At 64.3% G+C, this 18,022-nt stretch overlaps 2 protein-coding genes across 8 annotated transcripts in view; one reads left to right on the forward strand and one right to left on the reverse strand.

The window, feature by feature from the left end:
• Positions 1 to 8,004, forward strand: part of PIEZO1 (piezo type mechanosensitive ion channel component 1) — a 51,040-nt gene extending 43,036 nt beyond the window's left edge. For 3 of the 7 annotated variants that reach the window (XM_047790246.1, XM_047790242.1, XM_047790245.1), the window contains 24 exons: positions 69 to 158; positions 236 to 330; positions 640 to 711; positions 1,228 to 1,328; positions 1,745 to 1,826; positions 1,897 to 1,953; positions 2,037 to 2,203; positions 2,315 to 2,421; positions 2,569 to 2,814; positions 2,915 to 3,173; positions 3,265 to 3,453; positions 3,640 to 3,868; positions 4,055 to 4,181; positions 4,261 to 4,408; positions 4,493 to 4,707; positions 4,811 to 4,969; positions 5,068 to 5,215; positions 6,262 to 6,450; positions 6,553 to 6,645; positions 6,739 to 6,911; positions 6,991 to 7,113; positions 7,195 to 7,274; positions 7,351 to 7,540; positions 7,626 to 8,004. In XM_047790246.1, the coding sequence (XP_047646202.1) occupies positions 69 to 158; positions 236 to 330; positions 640 to 711; positions 1,228 to 1,328; positions 1,745 to 1,826; positions 1,897 to 1,953; positions 2,037 to 2,203; positions 2,315 to 2,421; positions 2,569 to 2,814; positions 2,915 to 3,173; positions 3,265 to 3,453; positions 3,640 to 3,868; positions 4,055 to 4,181; positions 4,261 to 4,408; positions 4,493 to 4,707; positions 4,811 to 4,969; positions 5,068 to 5,215; positions 6,262 to 6,450; positions 6,553 to 6,645; positions 6,739 to 6,911; positions 6,991 to 7,113; positions 7,195 to 7,274; positions 7,351 to 7,540; positions 7,626 to 7,875 (3,589 nt within the window). In that variant the 3' untranslated portion in view covers positions 7,876 to 8,004. Of the gene's footprint in view, positions 1 to 68; positions 159 to 235; positions 331 to 639; positions 712 to 1,227; positions 1,329 to 1,744; positions 1,827 to 1,896; positions 1,954 to 2,036; positions 2,204 to 2,314; positions 2,422 to 2,568; positions 2,815 to 2,914; positions 3,174 to 3,264; positions 3,454 to 3,639; positions 3,869 to 4,054; positions 4,182 to 4,260; positions 4,409 to 4,492; positions 4,708 to 4,810; positions 4,970 to 5,067; positions 5,397 to 6,261; positions 6,451 to 6,552; positions 6,646 to 6,738; positions 6,912 to 6,990; positions 7,114 to 7,194; positions 7,275 to 7,350; positions 7,541 to 7,625 lie in introns of those variants that run through there. The other 4 variants (XM_047790243.1, XM_047790249.1, XM_047790244.1 and 1 more) reach the window with 3 other exon arrangements.
• On the reverse strand, positions 7,970 to 17,981 carry CTU2 (cytosolic thiouridylase subunit 2). Its single transcript, XM_047790250.1, has 15 exons — positions 17,822 to 17,981; positions 17,123 to 17,197; positions 11,771 to 11,849; positions 11,512 to 11,571; positions 10,635 to 10,695; positions 10,121 to 10,230; positions 9,746 to 10,011; positions 9,537 to 9,672; positions 9,289 to 9,420; positions 8,904 to 8,995; positions 8,700 to 8,803; positions 8,489 to 8,618; positions 8,335 to 8,401; positions 8,188 to 8,246; positions 7,970 to 8,114 (listed from the first exon to the last, which is right to left on the reverse strand). Exons 1-15 carry the CDS (start codon positions 17,884 to 17,886, stop codon positions 8,042 to 8,044), a joined length of 1,509 nt encoding a protein of 502 aa, XP_047646206.1. The 5' UTR covers positions 17,887 to 17,981; the 3' UTR covers positions 7,970 to 8,041.
• Positions 17,982 to 18,022: the final 41 nt, after the last annotated feature.

Here is an 18,022-nt window from a genome sequence, read left to right on the forward strand (position 1 = left end):
GGGGTGTAGAGTGGGGGTCTCCGGGGGCCAGGCCGCTGGAGCTAAGCGCCCAGCTTCTGCCCCCACAGGGGCTTCGCCCTCTACAATGCTGCCAACCTCAAGACCATCGAGCTCCACCGCACGGCGGAGGAGAAGTCCCTGGCGCAGCTGAAAAGACAGTAGGTGCCGTCCGGGCGGGAGCTGGGGCGCTCTGTCCCGCCCAGCGCTGAGCGCTCCCTCAATCCCACCCCTGCAGGATGGAGCGCATCCGGGCCAAGCAGGAGAAGCACAGGCAGGGCCGGGCCAGCCGTGGCCACCTTCAGGGCTCCCCCGATCCTGGCCAGGAGCCAGGTGAGTGTGGACAGAGCCTCAGAGGCCCCATCCCTGTGTCTCCACACCCGCTAGAGCCTCTGCCCGCATTGGTGCCACATGATGTCCCCCAGGGCTCCTAGCTTGTCTCGCCCTGTGTCGCGTTGGTCACTCCGTCCCCGCAGGCCTTGTGCTTGGCCAGTGACTGTCCTGAGTCTGTCCTTGGGGTCTGTTCTCTGCCCCCACGGCACCGTGTGTGGCCCCCGTGTCATCCCAGGGCTCCATGTCTGTCTGCCGAGGGGCCTCCCTGCCCCTCCCTGCAAGCTCACGCTCACCCTGCCGCCTCCACAGGGCCCGGCAGTCCAGGGGGCTCTTCCCCGCCACAGCGACAGTGGTGGCGGCCCTGGCTGGACCACGCCACAGGTACTACCCCCAACTGGCCTGCCCCCCCACCCCCCGGAGTCACCGAGCACCGGCGGCCTTCCCCTTGGCCGTTGCCTTATTTGGGGGAGTGGGGGGCGGGCAGCGAGCACGCACCGCGCTGACCTGCCCCGCGGGCGCTCTGACCTCACACCGAGCCGGTTCTTCTGCTGTGTCCTCTCGCTGGGACTCAGAGTCAGAACCTTTGCTGGGGGGGCCCGCCTTTCCTGGCCCTGCCCCTGACGTGTTCCGCTTGTGCTGTCTGGTCTCCTCCCACTGCTCCAGCCTGTGTCCTCTGCATGTGCCGCTGTCCCCCAGCTCGCCGCTCCCCACCTCCCGCCGCTGTGGCCCTCCTTTGGGGGAGGGTGGCTAGCGGGCCTTGGCCTGGGGGGGGTCATGGGCTGCAGAGGGAACCCAAGCTGGGCGGCAGAGCCAGGCTGTCACTGGGCCCAGCCCCGAGGGAGGAGGTGGATTTGAGGCCCTGTGGGGGTAGCTGGCTCAGCCTTGCCCTGCCCGCAGTCATCCACTCCGGCGACTACTACTTGTTTGAGTCTGACAGTGAGGAGGACGAGGAAGCCCAGCCCGAGGACCCCCGGCCGTCAGCACAGAGCGCCTTCCAGGTGGGCCCTGGCCACCCCGTCCAGCCAGACCTGCCCCCCAAGTCATGTGGGAAAGCGGGCTCAGGGGCCCAGGCCCCACCCAGCTGAGTGCCCTCTGCCCACTGTCCCCCTCTGTTTGGTCCTGATTCCAAACAGCCTGGCCTCTGAGAAGGGGTTGGTGTTTGCGGGCTGCGTCCTGTCTCTCTCTGGACCCCGGTCCTCACCATGCTGCCTGGTGCCAGGGGGCGGGGCGGACAGGGTGCATGCAGTGCCCCGTACTCCCACCAGGAACCCACAGGCATGTTTATGCCAGGCTCAGGGAGCTGACGACCCCCAGCGGGGCCTACTGATCCCAGGCTCCTCTTGGATGGGGAGGCAGAGGCGGGCCGAATGAGGGTCAGGAGAGGCCGGGTGCTAACCCAGGCCCTGACCTACAGATGGCGTACCAGGCGTGGGTGACCAACGCGCAGACGGTGCTGAGGCAGCAGCGGCAGGAGCAGGCTGGACAGCTGCCCACTGGTGAGTCTGGCTGCGGGTGGGATGGGAGGATGTGGGGACACAAGGGGCTGACCAGACCCCCTGTGCCCAGGAGGCGACCCAGGCCAGGAGGCAGAGCGGGCCGAGGGCCCGGAGGACGAGCTGGCAGGTGCGTGGGCCCCAAGGGCTGGGGGCTGGGAGTGTGGCAGGCCGCCCCTCCAGCGCCCTCCTGTTGTTCCACCCCGGTTGCAGGCCGTGTGATGCAGCGGGTGCTGAGCACCGCACAGTTCCTGTGGGTGCTGGGCCAGGCTCTAGTGGACGGGCTGACGCGCTGGCTGCACACCTTCACGCGGCACCACAGCGCGATGAGCAACGTGCTGCGAGCGGAGCGCTACCTGCTCACGCAGGAGCTGCTTCGGGTGAGTGGGGGTGGCTCTGCGCCTGTGCCGCCCCGCCCCGCCCCGCCCCGCCCACTGGAGCTCTCGCACCCCACCCACCTTGGCCGCCCTGAGCCAGCGGTTGCCCTGCAGGGAGGGGAGGTGCGCCTGGACGTGCTGGACCAGCTGTATGCCCGTGAAGCCGAGGCGGCACCGCCAGGCACCCTGGATGCTCGCGATGCCCCGAGCACAGTCTCCAGGTAGGAGGGGGCCTGGGGCTCAGACTCTTGAGTCTTTCTTGCGCCCAGAGCAAGGTCCAGCCCGGGCGCCTGAGCCACTGCACTGGGGTGGGCAGCCTGCTGGCCCCTTGTCCATTGGGGAGCCTGAGACCCTCCCTCCTGGCCCAGAGCTGGAGCAGAGCCCAGGCTAGCTTGTGACCTCCCCCCCCACAGCGGGCTGGGGGCCGAGGAGCCGCTGAGCAGCATGACGGAGGACACTAGCAGCCCCCTGAGCACCGGCTACAACACCCGCAGCAGCAGCAGCGAGGAGATGGCCACTGAGCCCGTGACTTCCCCGCGCGGCTCCCAGGAGCTCCCTGCCAGCAGCCGCACCCGCACCCGCATGCGCACAGCCAGCGAGCTGCTCCTGGACAGGTGCGCGGGGCAGGGTGGACGGCGGGTGGGCCAGGGGGCACAGGCCTCCCTGGGGGCCCTGCAGGGGGAGCCGAGCACCTGCCTGACCCGGTCCCTGCAGGCGCCTGCACATCCCGGAGCTGGAGGAGGCAGAGCGGTTTGCTGCGGAGCAGGGCCGGGTGATGCGGCTGCTGGAGGCCGTGTACCAGTGCGTGGCCGCCCACTCGGAGCTGCTCTGCTACTTTGTCATCATCCTCAACCACATGGTCACCGCCTCGGTCACCTCCCTCGTGCTGCCCGTGCTGGTCTTCCTGTGGGCCATGCTGTCCATCCCACGGCCCAGCAAGCGCTTCTGGATGATGGCCATAGTCTTCACCGAGGTGGGCCTCGGCCGGGGGCGGGGCCTCGGCCAGGGGCGGGGCCTCGGCCGGGGGCGGGGCCCGGCACCTCGCTGACCCCCCTCCCCCGCAGGTCACGGTGGTCGCCAAGTACCTGTTCCAGTTTGGCTTCTTCCCCTGGAACAGCCACGCGGTGCTTCGGCGCTACGAGAACAAGCCTTACTTCCCGCCACGCATCCTGGGCCTGGAGAAGAGCGACAGCTACGCCAAGTACGACCTGCTGCAGCTCCTGGTGCTCTTCTTCCACCGCTCCCAGCTGCTGGTGAGCCCTGGCCGCCGGCAGCCACCCCAGCGCCAGGGCACGCGCGCACACGTGCACGCGCCCGGCCACCTGGGTCCAGGAGGCAGGCGGGGCCCAGCCTGGGCCTGGCCACGGCCCTCTCGCCGGGTCTCAGGGCTGCCCCGCGCGGCCACGCAGGCCGCCTCACCCGCCTCCCTGTGTCCACAGTGTTACGGTCTCTGGGACCACGAGGAGGAGCCGCTCCCCAAGGAACACGGCAGGGACGGGGCGAAGAAGGGGGCTCAGGAGCCAGCCCTGCCAGGACCCCTGGAGCCAGGGGTGGCCAGGGTCCCCAGTGAGGAGGACCTCCCGGAGCCCCGTGACAAGAGGCGCCTCAGCCCGCAGCTCAGGAGGAGGAGGAAGCGGAGCACAGCACCGAGCGCGCGGGCAGCCGTGGGTACGACGGCCTGCCTGTCCACCGCCGGCCCTGCCTCCAGTGGAGCCGCCTAACTCGCCCGCCGCGGGCGACCCTGGGGTGGTGCCTGCGCTCAGGGTGCTGGTCTGTAAGGGAGGGCCCGCTCCAGAGCCTGAGCTGGGCCCAGCTGCCCACAGGCTCCCTCAGCGGCGGCTGCTCCCCCCGCAGGGGAAGAGGACGAGGACGAGGACGGCGAGGCAGAGGCAGCCGCCTCGGGGAGACAGAAGAGGCGGCGGCGCCCCCGGGAACGAGTGAGGGCGCTGGGGGTCTGGCTGCAGAGCGTCTGCCTGTCTCTGTGAGTGTGTGGGGGGGTGGGAGGGGTGGGGGGCGGGGAGCCGGGGCCGGGCTGAGCCCCTCGCTCCCCCGACCTGCAGGGCCCAGGGCGCGTACCGGCCGCTGCGGCGCTTCTTCCAGGACATCCTGCACAGCAGGTACCGCGCGGCCACCGACGTCTACGCCCTCATGTTCCTGGCCGACGTCGTCGACTTCATCATCATTATCTTCGGCTTCTGGGCCTTCGGGGTGAGCGCCGGCTTCGGGGCCGCGCGCGCATGGAGCCCGGCAGCCAGGCCGGCGGCCCCCTGACCTCTGCTCTCCTGGCCGCAGAGACACTCGGCGGCCACGGACATCACGTCCTCCCTGTCGGACGACCGGGTGCCCGAGGCCTTCCTGGTGATGCTGCTGATCCAGTTCAGCACCATGGTGGTGGACCGCGCCCTCTACCTGCGCAAGACCGTGCTGGGCAAGCTGGCCTTCCAGGTCGTCCTGGTCCTCGCCATCCACGTCTGGATGTTCTTCGTCTTGCCGGCCGTCACCGAGCGGTGCGTGCGGGGGGGGGGGGGGGGGGGGGCGGGCCTCCCGCCCGGACACGCGGGGCGCTCAGCCGCGGCGGCCGGGCCCTGACCCGGCTCCCGTCCCGTCCAGGATGTTCAGCCAGAACGCAGTGGCCCAGCTCTGGTACTTCGTGAAGTGCATCTACTTCGCCCTCTCCGCCTACCAGATCCGCTGCGGCTACCCCACCCGCATCCTGGGCAACTTCCTCACCAAGAAGTACAACCACCTGAACCTCTTCCTCTTCCAGGGGTGAGTGCGGCGGGCCTGGGCGCGGGCGGGCGGGCGGGCGGCCCGCCGCCCTCCCTCCCTCCCTCCGGCCCTCCTGACGGTGCCGCGGCCCCGGGCAGGTTCCGGCTGGTGCCGTTCCTGGTGGAGCTGCGGGCGGTGATGGACTGGGTGTGGACGGACACCACGCTGTCCCTGTCCAACTGGATGTGCGTGGAGGACATCTACGCCAACGTCTTCATCATCAAGTGCAGCCGGGAGACGGAGAAGGTGCCGGGCCCGACGCGGGGGTCACGGGGTCGCTCCTGGGCTCCACAGCCCACGGCAAGGCCGGGGGGCACAAGGCACTTCTCAGGACAGTGGACGTGGCGCGCTCAGGCCTGCCCCTTGCCGAGGGGCCCACCCCGGGGGCCGTGGGTCACAGGCAGGGGGCGGGGCGCACGCCGAAAGGGTAACTGGGTTTTGCTCTTTTCAGCAGCTTTACTGCTACAGCTCCCCCTCCAGGCCCACCCGCCAGGTCACACGCTTGGTGCCGTCCACACGGCCATGGACGCAGTCCACTCTAGGTCGTGCTCCTTGACCCAAGAGAAGCCCCGTTACTGCGCGCCTTCAGTCGCCACCCCAGCCCCCAAATGACCTTCCACTCGGGTTCGCCAGTTCCCCATCCAGGCAGTCGCCAGCAGGTGGCCGTCCGGGACTGACTCCCCGCTCTGCCCAAGGTGGTGGCTGGGTCACAGCTGAGTTTCCTCTCACAGCTGAGCAGCGTTGCAAGCGAGAAGTCTTTTATTTGTACAAAGCGCTGTTAACAGCCGTTCACGTCCAGAGCTGTGGCCACAGGTCCCGCCTTTGCTGAGCGCACCTCAGGGTGCAGCCCTGCAGGTGCCGAGGTGGCAGTACCATCCTGCCTGCCTCAGGGCGGTGCCTGCCCTGCCTCGGGAGGCAGGGTCTCCCTGGGATCCTGGTTCCGCTTCCTGGTGACTCAAGACATCAGGCGTGTTTCCCTGCTTCTGGGTCACGCGTGGGTCCGGTCTTCACGTGGGTGGCTCGGTATTCTGGGCACCACGGGTTTATCAGGTAGATGCGAGTCACCTTTAGTCAGAGGTAAGGTGCCACGTCCCTCTCAGGCAGATGCGTCCAGCTGCCCTTGCCCTGATCTCGCCATGGCTGGGCGAGGGCTTGTCCCTGGGCTCTAGGCCACAGCCATCTGTCCCCACCGCCAGAGCTTCAGTTTCCACATTCAGCCTTGGCCCACGGGGGAGGAGTGGGGGGACCCTGCCTGGCAGAGCCGGGCAGGTGACCTGTGCCCCTGCCCCCAGAACTACCCGCAGCCCAAGGGGCAGAAGAAGAAGAAGATCGTCAAGTACGGCATGGGCGGCCTCATCCTGCTGCTGCTGGTGGCCGTCATCTGGTTCCCGCTGCTCTTCATGTCCCTCGTGCGCTCCGTGGTCGGCGTGGTCAACCAGCCCATCGACGTCACCGTCACCCTCAAGCTGGGCGGCTACGAGGTGAGCGGCCCCACCAGGGAGGCGGGGGGGGGGGTGGGGGGCGGGCGCCCTCCCGGACAAGGGGGGGCTCTGCGGGGCGTCTCACCGGGTCCCCTCCGCCAGCCGCTCTTCACCATGAGCGCCCAGCAGCCGTCCATCGTGCCCTTCACGCAGCAGGCCTACGAGGAGCTGTCCAAGCAGTTTGACCCCCACCCGGTGAGCGGCCCTGCGGGCACCTGCCTGGGGCGGGGGTGGGGGGTGGGGGGAGGGCGCACCCCGCTGACGTGCGTGCCGCCTGCGCCCGCCCAGCTGGCCATGCAGTTCATCAGCCAGTACAGCCCCGAGGACATCGTCACGGCGCACATCGAGGGCAGCTCCGGGGCGCTGTGGCGCATCAGCCCCCCGAGCCGGGCCCAGATGAAGCGGGAGCTGTACAACGGCACGGCCGACATCACCCTGCGCTTCACCTGGAACTTCCAGAGGTGGGGGCCGGGCCGGGCCGGGGGCCGGGGGCACGCGGACGCGCCGCCAGGGGTCTCACCACGCGCACCCCTCCGGCAGGGACCTGGCCAAGGGCGGCACCGTGGAGTACACCAACGAGAAGCACACCCTGGACCTGGCGCCCAACAGCACTGAGCGGCGGCAGCTGGCCAGCCTGCTGGAGGGCACCTCGGACCAGTCAGTGTGAGTGGGGGCGGGGCTGGGGGGGGCAGGGGCACCGGCGCCCTGGGCCCGGCCCGACCCGCCCCGCCTGGCCTCCCGTAGGGTCATCCCTCGCCTCTTCCCCAAGTACATCCGCGCCCCCAACGGACCTGAAGCCAACCCCGTGAAGCAACTGCAACCCAGTGAGTGGGGTGGGGGTGGGGGCGGGGAGCTGGCCCCCCACCCCGCACTGGCCCTGACCCCTCGTGCTGCCCGCAGACGAGGAGGCCGACTACCTCGGGGTGCGTATCCAGCTGCGCAGGGAGCGTGTGGGCTCGGGGGCAGCTGGCTTCCTCGAGTGGTGGGTCATCGAGCTGCAGGACTGCCAGGCCCGCTGCAACCTGCTGCCCATGGTCATCTTCAGCGACAAGGTCAGCCCGCCCAGCCTGGGCTTCCTGGCCGGCTACGGGTGAGTGCCGCGCGGGCGGGCGGGCAGGCGGGCAGGCAGTGGGGGCGGCGGGGTGGCCGGCCGTGACCCGCCGGCCCGCCCGCAGCATCATGGGGCTCTACGTGTCCATCGTGCTGGTCATCGGCAAGTTCGTGCGCGGCTTCTTCAGCGAGATCTCGCACTCCATCATGTTCGAGGAGCTGCCGTGCGTGGACCGCATCCTCAAGCTCTGCCAGGACATCTTCCTGGTGCGGGAGACGCGGGAGCTGGAGCTGGAGGAGGAGCTGTACGCCAAGCTCATCTTCCTGTACCGCTCGCCCGAGACCATGATCCAGTGGACCCGGGAGAAGGAGTAGGGCCGCGGGCCCCGATGCTGCTGCGGGAGGAAGGACGCCGCGGGGCGCCCCAGCCCGGCGCGGGTCTGCTCGCCTCCCCACGCGTACTGTAGCGTTTTCTAATTAAATGTTTTATTTATACACACGGGAGACCCTGCCCGCTGCCGGTTCTTGCCTTCCTGTGGGCTCAGCTCTCGCCCACCTGGGCCTCCTCATCGCTCCCCAGCAGAGACGCCCGGGCCTCCTGCTCCGCGCTGGGCCTGGAGGAAGGACACGGTGAGGACGGACCCCCAGGAGCGCCCCCCACCCCGGCCCCCCCAGAGCGGGCAGTACCTCTGGCTGCGGAGCTGGGCCTCGGCCAGGATGTAGGGCGGCAGAGGGTCCAGGGAAGGCTGAACACAGAGAGGCGATGTGGGCACGGCGCTGCAGCAGAGCCAGGCCGGTGCCCCCCCGCCTCCAGTGAGAAGGGCACCCCCTCACCATGTCCTTGAGGTTCACTCGGCAGCCGTAGCACAGCTGCTCGATGACGCAGGCCCGGACGGCTTCCCTGTGTGGGAAGGCTCTGTGAGGGGGGCTGCTCTGGCCGGGGTGTACCCCACTGTGGGGAGGGGCACAGGACAAGGCGGGGACTCACCTGCAGCAGCCCTGGGCCCTGCCCATCTGTGCACAGCAGCAGGGCCCGCCAGCCGCCCCGGCCTCTGGGACGGGGGGCTGTGTTGGAGAGACGTGTGAGGTGGTCTGTGCCCCAAAAGCTGTGGCACTGTCTGCAAACAGAGACAAGCTGAGCCCCGACGTGCGCTCGCCAGCGCCCCCCCCCCAAGCACCCCGCCAGTGGCAGCACAGACCAGCCGTGTCCACGTCCAGAGCGCACATACAGAGCAGGCAGCGGGGCCCCGGGGGGCCGGCAGCGAAGCCGTCCCTGGGGGCCTTGAGCAGCTTCTCGCTGGTCCTGGGGGCGGGGAGAGGGAACCAGGACTCGGGCCACGGCCGCGGGGACTCCACACCCTCGCACCCCCCGCCGCCCCACCGGGGTGGAGGCACTCACGCACCTGTACACGGTGCTGACGGTGGAGGGGAACCGCGCCTGCAGCCTGAGCAGGAAGGCCTCCATCAGCCGGTGGATGCTGGCCTTTTCAGGGGCCTAGGAACAGTCGGACGGGGGCGGCTGCAGGCGTGACGCCAATGCAGAGGCGCAGCCCCGGGCCTGCTCGGGGCCACCTAGGGTAGGGGCCACAGGCTTCTCCACGCCATCGGCCCAAAAGTCAGCTGTGGAGCAGGCTGGGCCCCGTGTCTAAAGCACCCCTGTTGCTGAACAGCCTCCCTGAGACCAAGAACCCCTGACAGAGGTCGTCCTGCCCCCCCAACCCCTCCCTGCCAGCCTGCGTGTGCTCCCCGGCGGCCCACAGGCTGGAGTGGGGGCTGCCGCCGGCCCACCTTGGTGTCGATGGCTGGCGTGAAGACGGAGGGGACGGCGAACAGCCGGTTGTAGAAGGCGACTTCCTTGAGCGTGTGCTCACGCATGGGCCGCACCACCACCACGTCGCCGTGCCGCTCGTCCGAGAAGCCCTGCGGGAAGGGGGGCAGCGTTCCTCACGGGCCACCGCGACACCGACGCGCCAGACGCTGTCCGAGGGCCGGGGGCCAGGGTAGTGGGGCCCGTCCCGGGCAGCCCGCGTCCCTACCGTGTCCCAGGCGAGGAAGGCCCCTCTCCCCAGCGCCAGGCTGGTCAGGAGCCTGACGGCCAGGCGTGTGCAGCTGTCGCCTGTCATCACTTTGGAGTAGCCGTGGGTCCGGGCCACATGGAGCACCAAGTGGGTCCTGCAGGGCAGGGGTTCTGAGCACCAGGCCCTGAGGTGGGGCGGGGTCTCAGGGGCCCGGGCAGGGGGCTCACCGCAGCGTCTGCAGAAGCTCCTCCCTGGCCGTCAGCGTCTTCACCGAGTCGAAGAGTCTGCACAAAGCCTCGGTCTGGGTCGCTGTGGGCGGTGCAGCTGGGGGCTCGGGGTCCCTGGGGCAGGGGTGGCTCAGCTGCTCCTCCCTCTCGGCCCCGAGGGCACACTGCTGCTGCAGGAAGTGGTCCACGGCCACCTTGTAGGCCGCCCCGGTCCCCGCCGGCTCCGGGGCACAGCGACGCAGCACCGACGGCGGAAGGCCGAACACCTGGCAGGGGTGGGGAGGGGGACAAGGTGGGCCAGCCAGCCTCCACGCAGCCCCGCGGCCACCCAGCGGCCACCTCCAGGGGCCTCTGATAGGGAGGGGACCTGCCCACCTCTTCCAAGGCAACAACGTGCCACGGGAAGCCGAGGGCATGCAGGACCAGCTTCACCTCTGCCAGGGTTTTCGCTCTGTCCGCGGCGCTCTGGCCACAGGCTGCTCCCTCTGAGCCACAGGCAGAAAGGAGAGTCGCGGCTTAGACAAGGGCCGCAGGCAGTGGGCAGTGCCAAAGTCATCATGCCCTGGCAGGCAGCAGACTCTGCAGAGACCACAGGACACTGACCCATGTCCCACGGAGGTGTCTTCAGAGTGGCCGGTGCGTCCCCTGTCCTGGCAAGGGGGCCGGGGCCAGGGCCCAGAGGAGAGGTCCCCTCAGGCAGCGAACTGGCCCTTCTCCCTCTGTGCCCAGGACCCTGGGGAAGAGGCTCCTGCCCCACCCCGGCTGGTCAGACTCAGACAACAGCAGTGGTGTCTGCGGAGCGCCCGCGCCATCTCAAGAGAGGCCCCGACCACAGCCTTGGGGCCCGCCTGGAGCGCGAGGGCCCAGGAGGAGGCGTGACCACACGTACCGTCAACATAGATGACCCCTGGCACGAAACGCAGTCTCTTGGCAGAATCTCGACTCAGGCCCTGGGAGGACGGGGCAGGGCCTCAGCACTACGGCCGGAAGCCGCAAGATACCCTGCTGGCAGAGACCTTCACCGGGCCTGAACGCCGTCCAGCCAAGGGCAGTGATGCCCCCCCTGCACTGCAGGCTGGGCCGCACAGCCCAACAGGCTTCAAAGCCCCTGCCTGGGCTGCCCGTGTCCCTTGAGTAAAACCAGCCTGGCCGGGCCCTGCCGCTCTGAGAAGTGGCTGTGTCCACACTGCCCACCAGCCCGGACAATGCGACAGCAGCAGGAACAGCGGTGCCAGGTGCAGCAGAGACCTACGGGGGGGGGGGGACGGCGCTGGCCTCACACCATCCCGCCAGGCTTAGAGGCGAAGGAGAAAACCAACCGCAACCGCCCTGGGTGCCTACTGCAACCCCTGCTATAGGCGGTCCAGGCCCCTTGCAGGGAGCGCAGGGAGCACAGGGTCCACCCACGTCCCAGCCCCGCCCGGCCTCAGGCACGCCAGGCCTCCAGTGGCCCAGAGCATGGCACCTGCCAGGCTGAGCCCCTTCCGCTTCCCCGTCTCGGTCCAGACACACTCCCGGGACCAAGGGGAGGTCCGCGGCCTCCAGGACACCTGGCGCAGCCTCTGGGGCACTGCGCCCGCTCTCCAACAGCGCGTCTAAGCACTGGGGCACGGGGCAGGTGCTAAACCAGACACAGACGCCAGCCCGAGACCCTCAGGGTCGCATGTGGGGAGTGGGCCCACCTCTCCAGCCCCAGCAAGAGCCCCTTGCTGCCAGGGCCCCCCCTGGAGCTGGCGGCTGGGTGCGGGAGGGTGGTGGAGACGTACCTCAAGGACCTGCCAGACCATGGAGCTGGACGAAGGCCCCCCAGACCACGCCAGGAGCACCTGGGGGAGAAGGAACGGCACTGGAGGCCCCGCGCCTCCAACAGGAGGGCCATCCCCCCGCCACGGCCCACGGCCGACACCAGATGTGAGCCCTCCCCGCACCCCCCCCCCCGCCCCTCGTGGTCACACACCTAGATTGGGGGGGGTGCTGGTGGGACGCGGCTGGGACGGCCACGTGCAAGAGGGCCCCGCACTCTACCTTCTCTCCTGGGAAGATCAGCCGGTTCTTCCCGAGCACGGCTCTGAACTTGTGCGTGTAAAACGCCTTGAAACAGTCCCTGCAACACAGACCCCGGCAGCTGCGGACCGGCCCGGCCGCCTGCCCCCTCCAGCATGGGGAGGCTGCGCCCCTGCAACAGCCGAGGCCCCACCAGGTAACATTTCCTTCTAGCAACTTCCACCTTTAAAAGCAACGCCGTGAAACGGAGGCTCTGCCCAGAGACCAGCGAGGAGCCGGTCGGTGGCGGGGTTCTCACCAGCTGTGGCTGCACTAGGATGAGCCTCACGCCACAAGGGGAGGGCTGCCCGGGGGAACCCCCAGTTCTTACCAGTGTGAACCAACGCCCAAAGGGCCCAGAGCCCAGAAGGATGTGTACCCGAGCAGCAGGGCAGAGCCACCCCAACCCTTCCCCAAGCAGAGGGTGTGTTCCCTTCCGTGACCCCTGAGTGAGCAGCGCCACCTCCTGGGGGACAGGGGGAAGCACTGGGCAGGCTGGGGGGTCAGGGAACTTGTGTCCTAAACCCCCACACTGGCCTCTGGTGTGATGAGCCCACTGGGATCAGACACGTCTGAGAGGCCCCCCGAGGACCAGAGTGTCTACTCTGCCACGGCCAGCGTTCCAGCTGGTCCCAGGGCTCCCTAGGTTAGAGGTTCTTAGCCTTGGCTGCACATCAGCATCACACAAGCCAACCGCATCAGAATTAGCAGGGGGCATCGTGACGTAGCAGTAATGAATCCGACTAGTCTCCATGAGGACACGGGTTCTATCCCTGGCCTCACTCAGTGGATTAAGGATCCCGTGTTGCTGTGGCTGTGGTGCAGGCCGGCAACTGCAGCTCCAATTCAACCTCTAGCCTGGGAACTTCCATATGCCGCTGGTTCAGCCCTAAAAAGACAAAAACAAAAAACACTACCAGGTCAGAGTTCCCATTGCGGCCCAGTAGTTAGCAAACTCGATGAGTATCCTTAAGGACTCGGGTTCAACCCCTGGCCTTGCTCAGTGGTTTAAGGATCCGGCGTTGCTGTGAGCTGTGGTGGAGGTCACAGAAGTGGCTTGGACCCCACGTTGCTGTGGCTGTGGTGTAGGCCGGCAGCTACAGCTCCAATTCGACCCCTGTCCTGGGAACCTCCATATGCCATGGGTGTGGCCCTTAAAAAGACAAAAGACAAAAAAAAAAAAAAAACCTACCAGGTGAGAGGCCCAGGCACCCACATTTGAACGCCCCCCAGCAGGAGTTTCCAAGGTGGTGCAATGGGACCAGCAGTTTCTCTGCGGCACTGGGACACAGGTTTGATCCCTGGCCTGGCACAGTGGGTTAAGGATCTGGCATTGCTGCAGGTGTAACTGTGGCCTGGAGCTGACCCCTGGGCTGGGGGGGTTGGGAAGTGGGTAGGGGGCGCAAAAAAGAAAAGAAAAAAAAAAAAAGGTCCCCAGGAAACCCAGAGGGCAGCCAAGGTGGAGAACAGTGCCCCAAGCCTATTTTGTTTTTCCTATTGGGACGTGCTGGGTCACAGCAGTCCCCCTGACACCTCACAGGCCTTCTGTGAGGGAGCTCGACAGCCTTTCACCCCAAAATACTGGGGCTCCAGGGACCTGAGGTGATCAGCCATGGGAGAGGTCAGGGCCCAGGAGGATTCCTGAGCCGACAGATGCTCGCGGGACCACAAGGCCTCATGGCTGCAGACCCCATGCCCCAGCACCACTAGACTCCCACACCCACTGTCCCTCGAGGCAGGCATGGCTGGGGCTCCCCACAGGCTGATGCTGGCCATCACCGAGGGTGCCTGCTCAAAGCCTGCACTGCCAAGACCTGCGGGCCCAGAACAGCTTCTCCCCTTCTCTTGGGACCAAGAGCCACGGTGGGGCAGCAGCTCTGGGACAGAAAGAGCCGCCACAGCCCCGTTTCTCCTTATGAGCGCGTTCTCCAAGCACGTGGGCGAGATGGTCACTCCCGGTGCTCTCAAGGGGCCAAAGCAGTGAGCGCCCTGCCTAAACTGCATTTCCTGGGGGGACGCAGCGAGTAGACGGGCAGGGGTGAGAAAGAAAGCCTGAGGAAAACAATTTATCCAGTCCCCTCAGTTTTTCTTTTGGACACTTAGAGAGCAGAGTCCAGGACTCTGGGAAACCAATTTAAAACGGTCAGCCAAGCCAAAACAACATTGAAAAGAAAAAACAGAACAGGAGCCATCAGGATCCCCGACTTCAGACTCTGCAAAGCTACAGTCATCAAAGCAGCATAGTACTGGCACAAAACCAGGAATGCAGATCAATGGAACAGGATAGAAAGCCCAGAAATAAACCCACACTCCCGTGATTCAACTGACCTACAAGAAAGGAGGCAAGAATGCAGTGGAAGAAAGACAGTCTCTTCCATAAACGGTGCTGGGGAAAAACGGAACAACACAGTGTAAGAAAATGAAATTAAGAGTTCCCGTCGTGGCACAGTGGTTAACAAGTCCGACTAGGAACCATGAGGTTGCGGGTTCGGTCCCTGCCCTTGCTCAGTGGGTTAATGATCCGGCGTTGCCGTGAGCTGTGGTGTAGGTTGCAGACGCGGCTCGGATCCCGTGTTGCTGTGGCTCTGGCGTAGGCCGGTGGCTACAGCTCCAATTCGACCCCTAGCCTGGGAACCTCCATATGCCGGGGGAGCGGCCCAACAAATGGCAAAAGACAAAAGAAAAGAAAATGAAATTAGAACACTTTCTAACACCACACACAAAAATAAACTCACAGTGGATTAAGACCTAAATGTAAGGCCAGATGCTATCAAACTCCCAGAGGAAACACACGCAGAAGGCTCTTTGACATAAACCACAGCAACAGCTTGTTTGACCCACCTTCTAGAATAATGACAACAGAGACACAAATAAGGAGTTCCTCCTGTGACGCAGCAGAGACACTTCCGACTAGTAACCATGAGGCTGCAGGTTCGATCCCTGACCTTGCTCAGTGGGTTAAGGACCCGGCGTTGCCGTGAGCTGTGGTGGACGTCACAGGCGCAGCTCGGATCCCGTGTTGCTGTGGCTGTGGTGTAGGCTGGCAGCTGTAGCTCTGATTCGACCCCTAGCCTGGGAACCTCCATGCCGCAGGTGCAGGCCTAAAAAGACAAAAAAAGGAGTTCCCGTCGTGGCGCAGTGGTTAACGAATCCGACTAGGAACCATGAGGTTGCGGGTTCGGTCCCTGCCCTTGCTCAGTGGGTTAAGGATCCGGTGTTGCCATGAGCTGTGGTGTAGGTTGCAGACGAGGCTCCTGCGTTGCTGTGGCTCTGGCGTAGGCCGGTGGCTGTAGCTCCGATTTGACCCCTAGCCTGGGAACTCAATATGCTGCGGGAGCGGCCCAAGAAATGGCAAAAAGACCAAAAAAAAAAAAAAAAAAGCTTCTGCACAGCAAAGAGACAACCCACAGGATGGAGGCGATTTTTGCAAATGACTCAGCTGACAAAGGTTTAATCTCCAAACAACTCAACAACAAAAACAACCCAATTGAAAAATGGGCAGAAGATCTAAATAGACATTTCTCCAAAGACACACAGATGGCCACCAGGTACATGAAAAAATGCTCAACATCATCATTTATTAGAGAAATACCAACCAAAACTACAGTGAGGTACCACTTCACACCTGTCAGAATGGCCGTCATTAACAAGTCAACAAACAACAAATGCTGGAGAGGATGCAGAGAAAAAGGAAGCCCCCTACACCGCTGGTGGGAATTTACAGCCACGATGGGAGGCGTGAGCCGCCCCCACCCCTGTGCTCTTAAGTGGCTAAGGCTGTGAGTTCCCTGCCTAAAATGTATTTCCTGGTGGTATACACCACGTCTAATTCGGACAAAACTTTCAATGAAAAGGACACATGCACCCATATGTTCACTGCAGCACCATCCACAACAGCCAAGACATGGAAACAACCTAAACGTCCATCAACAAACGAATGGGTTAAGAAGATGTGGTGCATGTATACGATGGAATACTACTCAGCCATCAAAAAGGACAACATAATGCCATTTACAGCAGCACGGATGGAACTAGAGACTCTCACACTGAATGAAGTCAGTCAGAAAAACTGACACCACGTGATATCACCTACATGTTAAGTCTAAAATATGGCACAAATGATGGAGTTCCTGTTGTTGATCAGAGGAAACAAATCTGACTAGTATCCAGGAGGAAGCAGACTGGATCCCTGGCCTCGCTCAGTGGGTTAAGGATCTGGTGTTGCTGTGGCTGTGGTGTAGCCCAGCAGCTACACCTCCAATTTGACCCCTAGCCTGGGAACCTCCATATGCCGGGGGTTCAGCCCTAAAAAAAAAATAAATAAATAAACAAATACAAGACCAAAAAATAAAATAATTAAATAAGATATGGCACAAATGATCTATCTACACAACAGAAACAGACCATGGACATGGAGGACAGACTTGTGTTTGCCAGGGAGGAGGGGGAGGGGGAGGGACTGGGAGTTTGGGGTTAGAAGATGCAAACGATTGCCATTTGGAGTGGATACGCAATGAGATCCTGCTGTACAGCATAGAGAACTATATCCAATCACTTGTGATGGAACAGAATAGAGGACAATGTAAGAAAAAAAAGTACCTAAAACTGCACAGCAGAATTTGGCAGTATTTGATATTGTAAATCTGCTATAATAAAATAAAAATTTTAAACATAAAGCTGTCAGCCACTCACTCAGTAAGCGTTCTTTGCTATACAAAGTATGCACCACCACCAGAAATTAACAGGAATAAAACGGGAGACAGACCCTGTCCTTGGGCATCTATGCATCCCGTGCACATGATCAAACACCTGGAGGGTTTTCATTCCAGGGTTATTTGAGGGACCACAAAGAGCTTCAGATAAAACAGAACACGCTCAGGCCTCTCTGGGACTAAGGCTCCCCTCTGCCCAAAGCCTCAGGGCTGGAGGAAGAGACTAGAGCCCTCCTTCCATCCTCCCTGCCTCACAGGTAAAGCAAGCATCATTCAGAACACCTGCCAAAGATCCCAGGCTGCTCTCATCTGCCCTAGATGTGTTCCTGCGGCCGGGATGGCGCTTCCCCCCTACCCCGCAGCACTTGCATTCCCAACTCTCCCCATAAGCTCCATCAATACCTTCCTGCCACCTGATCCACGGCTGGGTAATGGAGAAAACAGATCCTGACCCATGGAGAACGGTACTCACATCAGGAACCAACACCCTACACACACACCCATCCCCCACTCCCCAGTCCCGGAACGTATGAACGAAAAGGAAAGGGATAAAATGCTTTCAAATGCCGAGAAATTAAGCCAGAGATGCGGGGGCAGCCCTGGCTGCTGAGTGAGGGCTCACCTGCAGAAGGCATCTCCTGCTCGGATCACCACGACAGGCAGGCCTTCCTTGCACTTCACACACTTCTGCTCACGGCTTTGGAAAGGGGAAGAAAGAACAGGAAAGCAAATTACACCTCCTCCCAAGGGCATCGGGGAGATGGGAGCCTGCTTCTTACCCCAAGCTGCCGTGCGAGAGATCAAATGGGGGTTATACCCCCAGAAAACAGGGCTTTTGTCTTATCCTAACTACCACTCTGAGGAAAGGCCAGGGACCGAAGGGGATTTTAGTCTGCTAAAGCCGGTTCAGTGGACTCTTAACGGCCACCTGTCAGTCTCTCAGGGGCTGGCAGAAGAGAGACAACTTCCGTGCGGCCCACAAGGGAGAAGTGGAGTCAGTGGGTGGAAGAGAAAGGGGCTCCGACTTTCCTCTCTGAGTAAGGGGAGCGGCGAAGCCGCCCTACTGGCTGCAAGAATTAAAGGTGGGAGAGCGCAGAGCGAGCTTCTCCCTGCAGTGCTCAGTGCCGGCCCGCCAGGCACTCCCGCGGGGCTGCGGTGGGAGATTCGGCCCCCGACGGAGGCCCCCCCGACGCCCAAGGCCCGCCCTCGGCGGACGCCTGGTTTCCCGGAGCGCAGCCCCCGTGACTGACCACAAAGCGCGGGTCCGCCCCACGGGGCAAGAGCTCGCCGCCGGCCGGAGGGGAAGCCGCCCAACTCTTACCCGGGCCGTGAAGGCTGCAGTCCCTCGGCCGAGGGCTCCCCGTAGTCCTCGTCCACCTCGCACATGGCTTCGCCAAGTCGCTCCTTAAACCGCAGCGGCGAGGCGCGCTCCGACTACGTCACCGCGGCGCGGGCGCGGCTGTGACGGCCCCGGGGGGCGGGGGTGGCCGCTGGCGCTCTCTATGACGTCACCGAGACGCCA

Source organism: Phacochoerus africanus, chromosome 8 (assembly GCF_016906955.1).
Source record: "Phacochoerus africanus isolate WHEZ1 chromosome 8, ROS_Pafr_v1, whole genome shotgun sequence".
In the NCBI taxonomy this organism is placed as follows: Eukaryota; Metazoa; Chordata; class Mammalia; order Artiodactyla; family Suidae; genus Phacochoerus; species Phacochoerus africanus.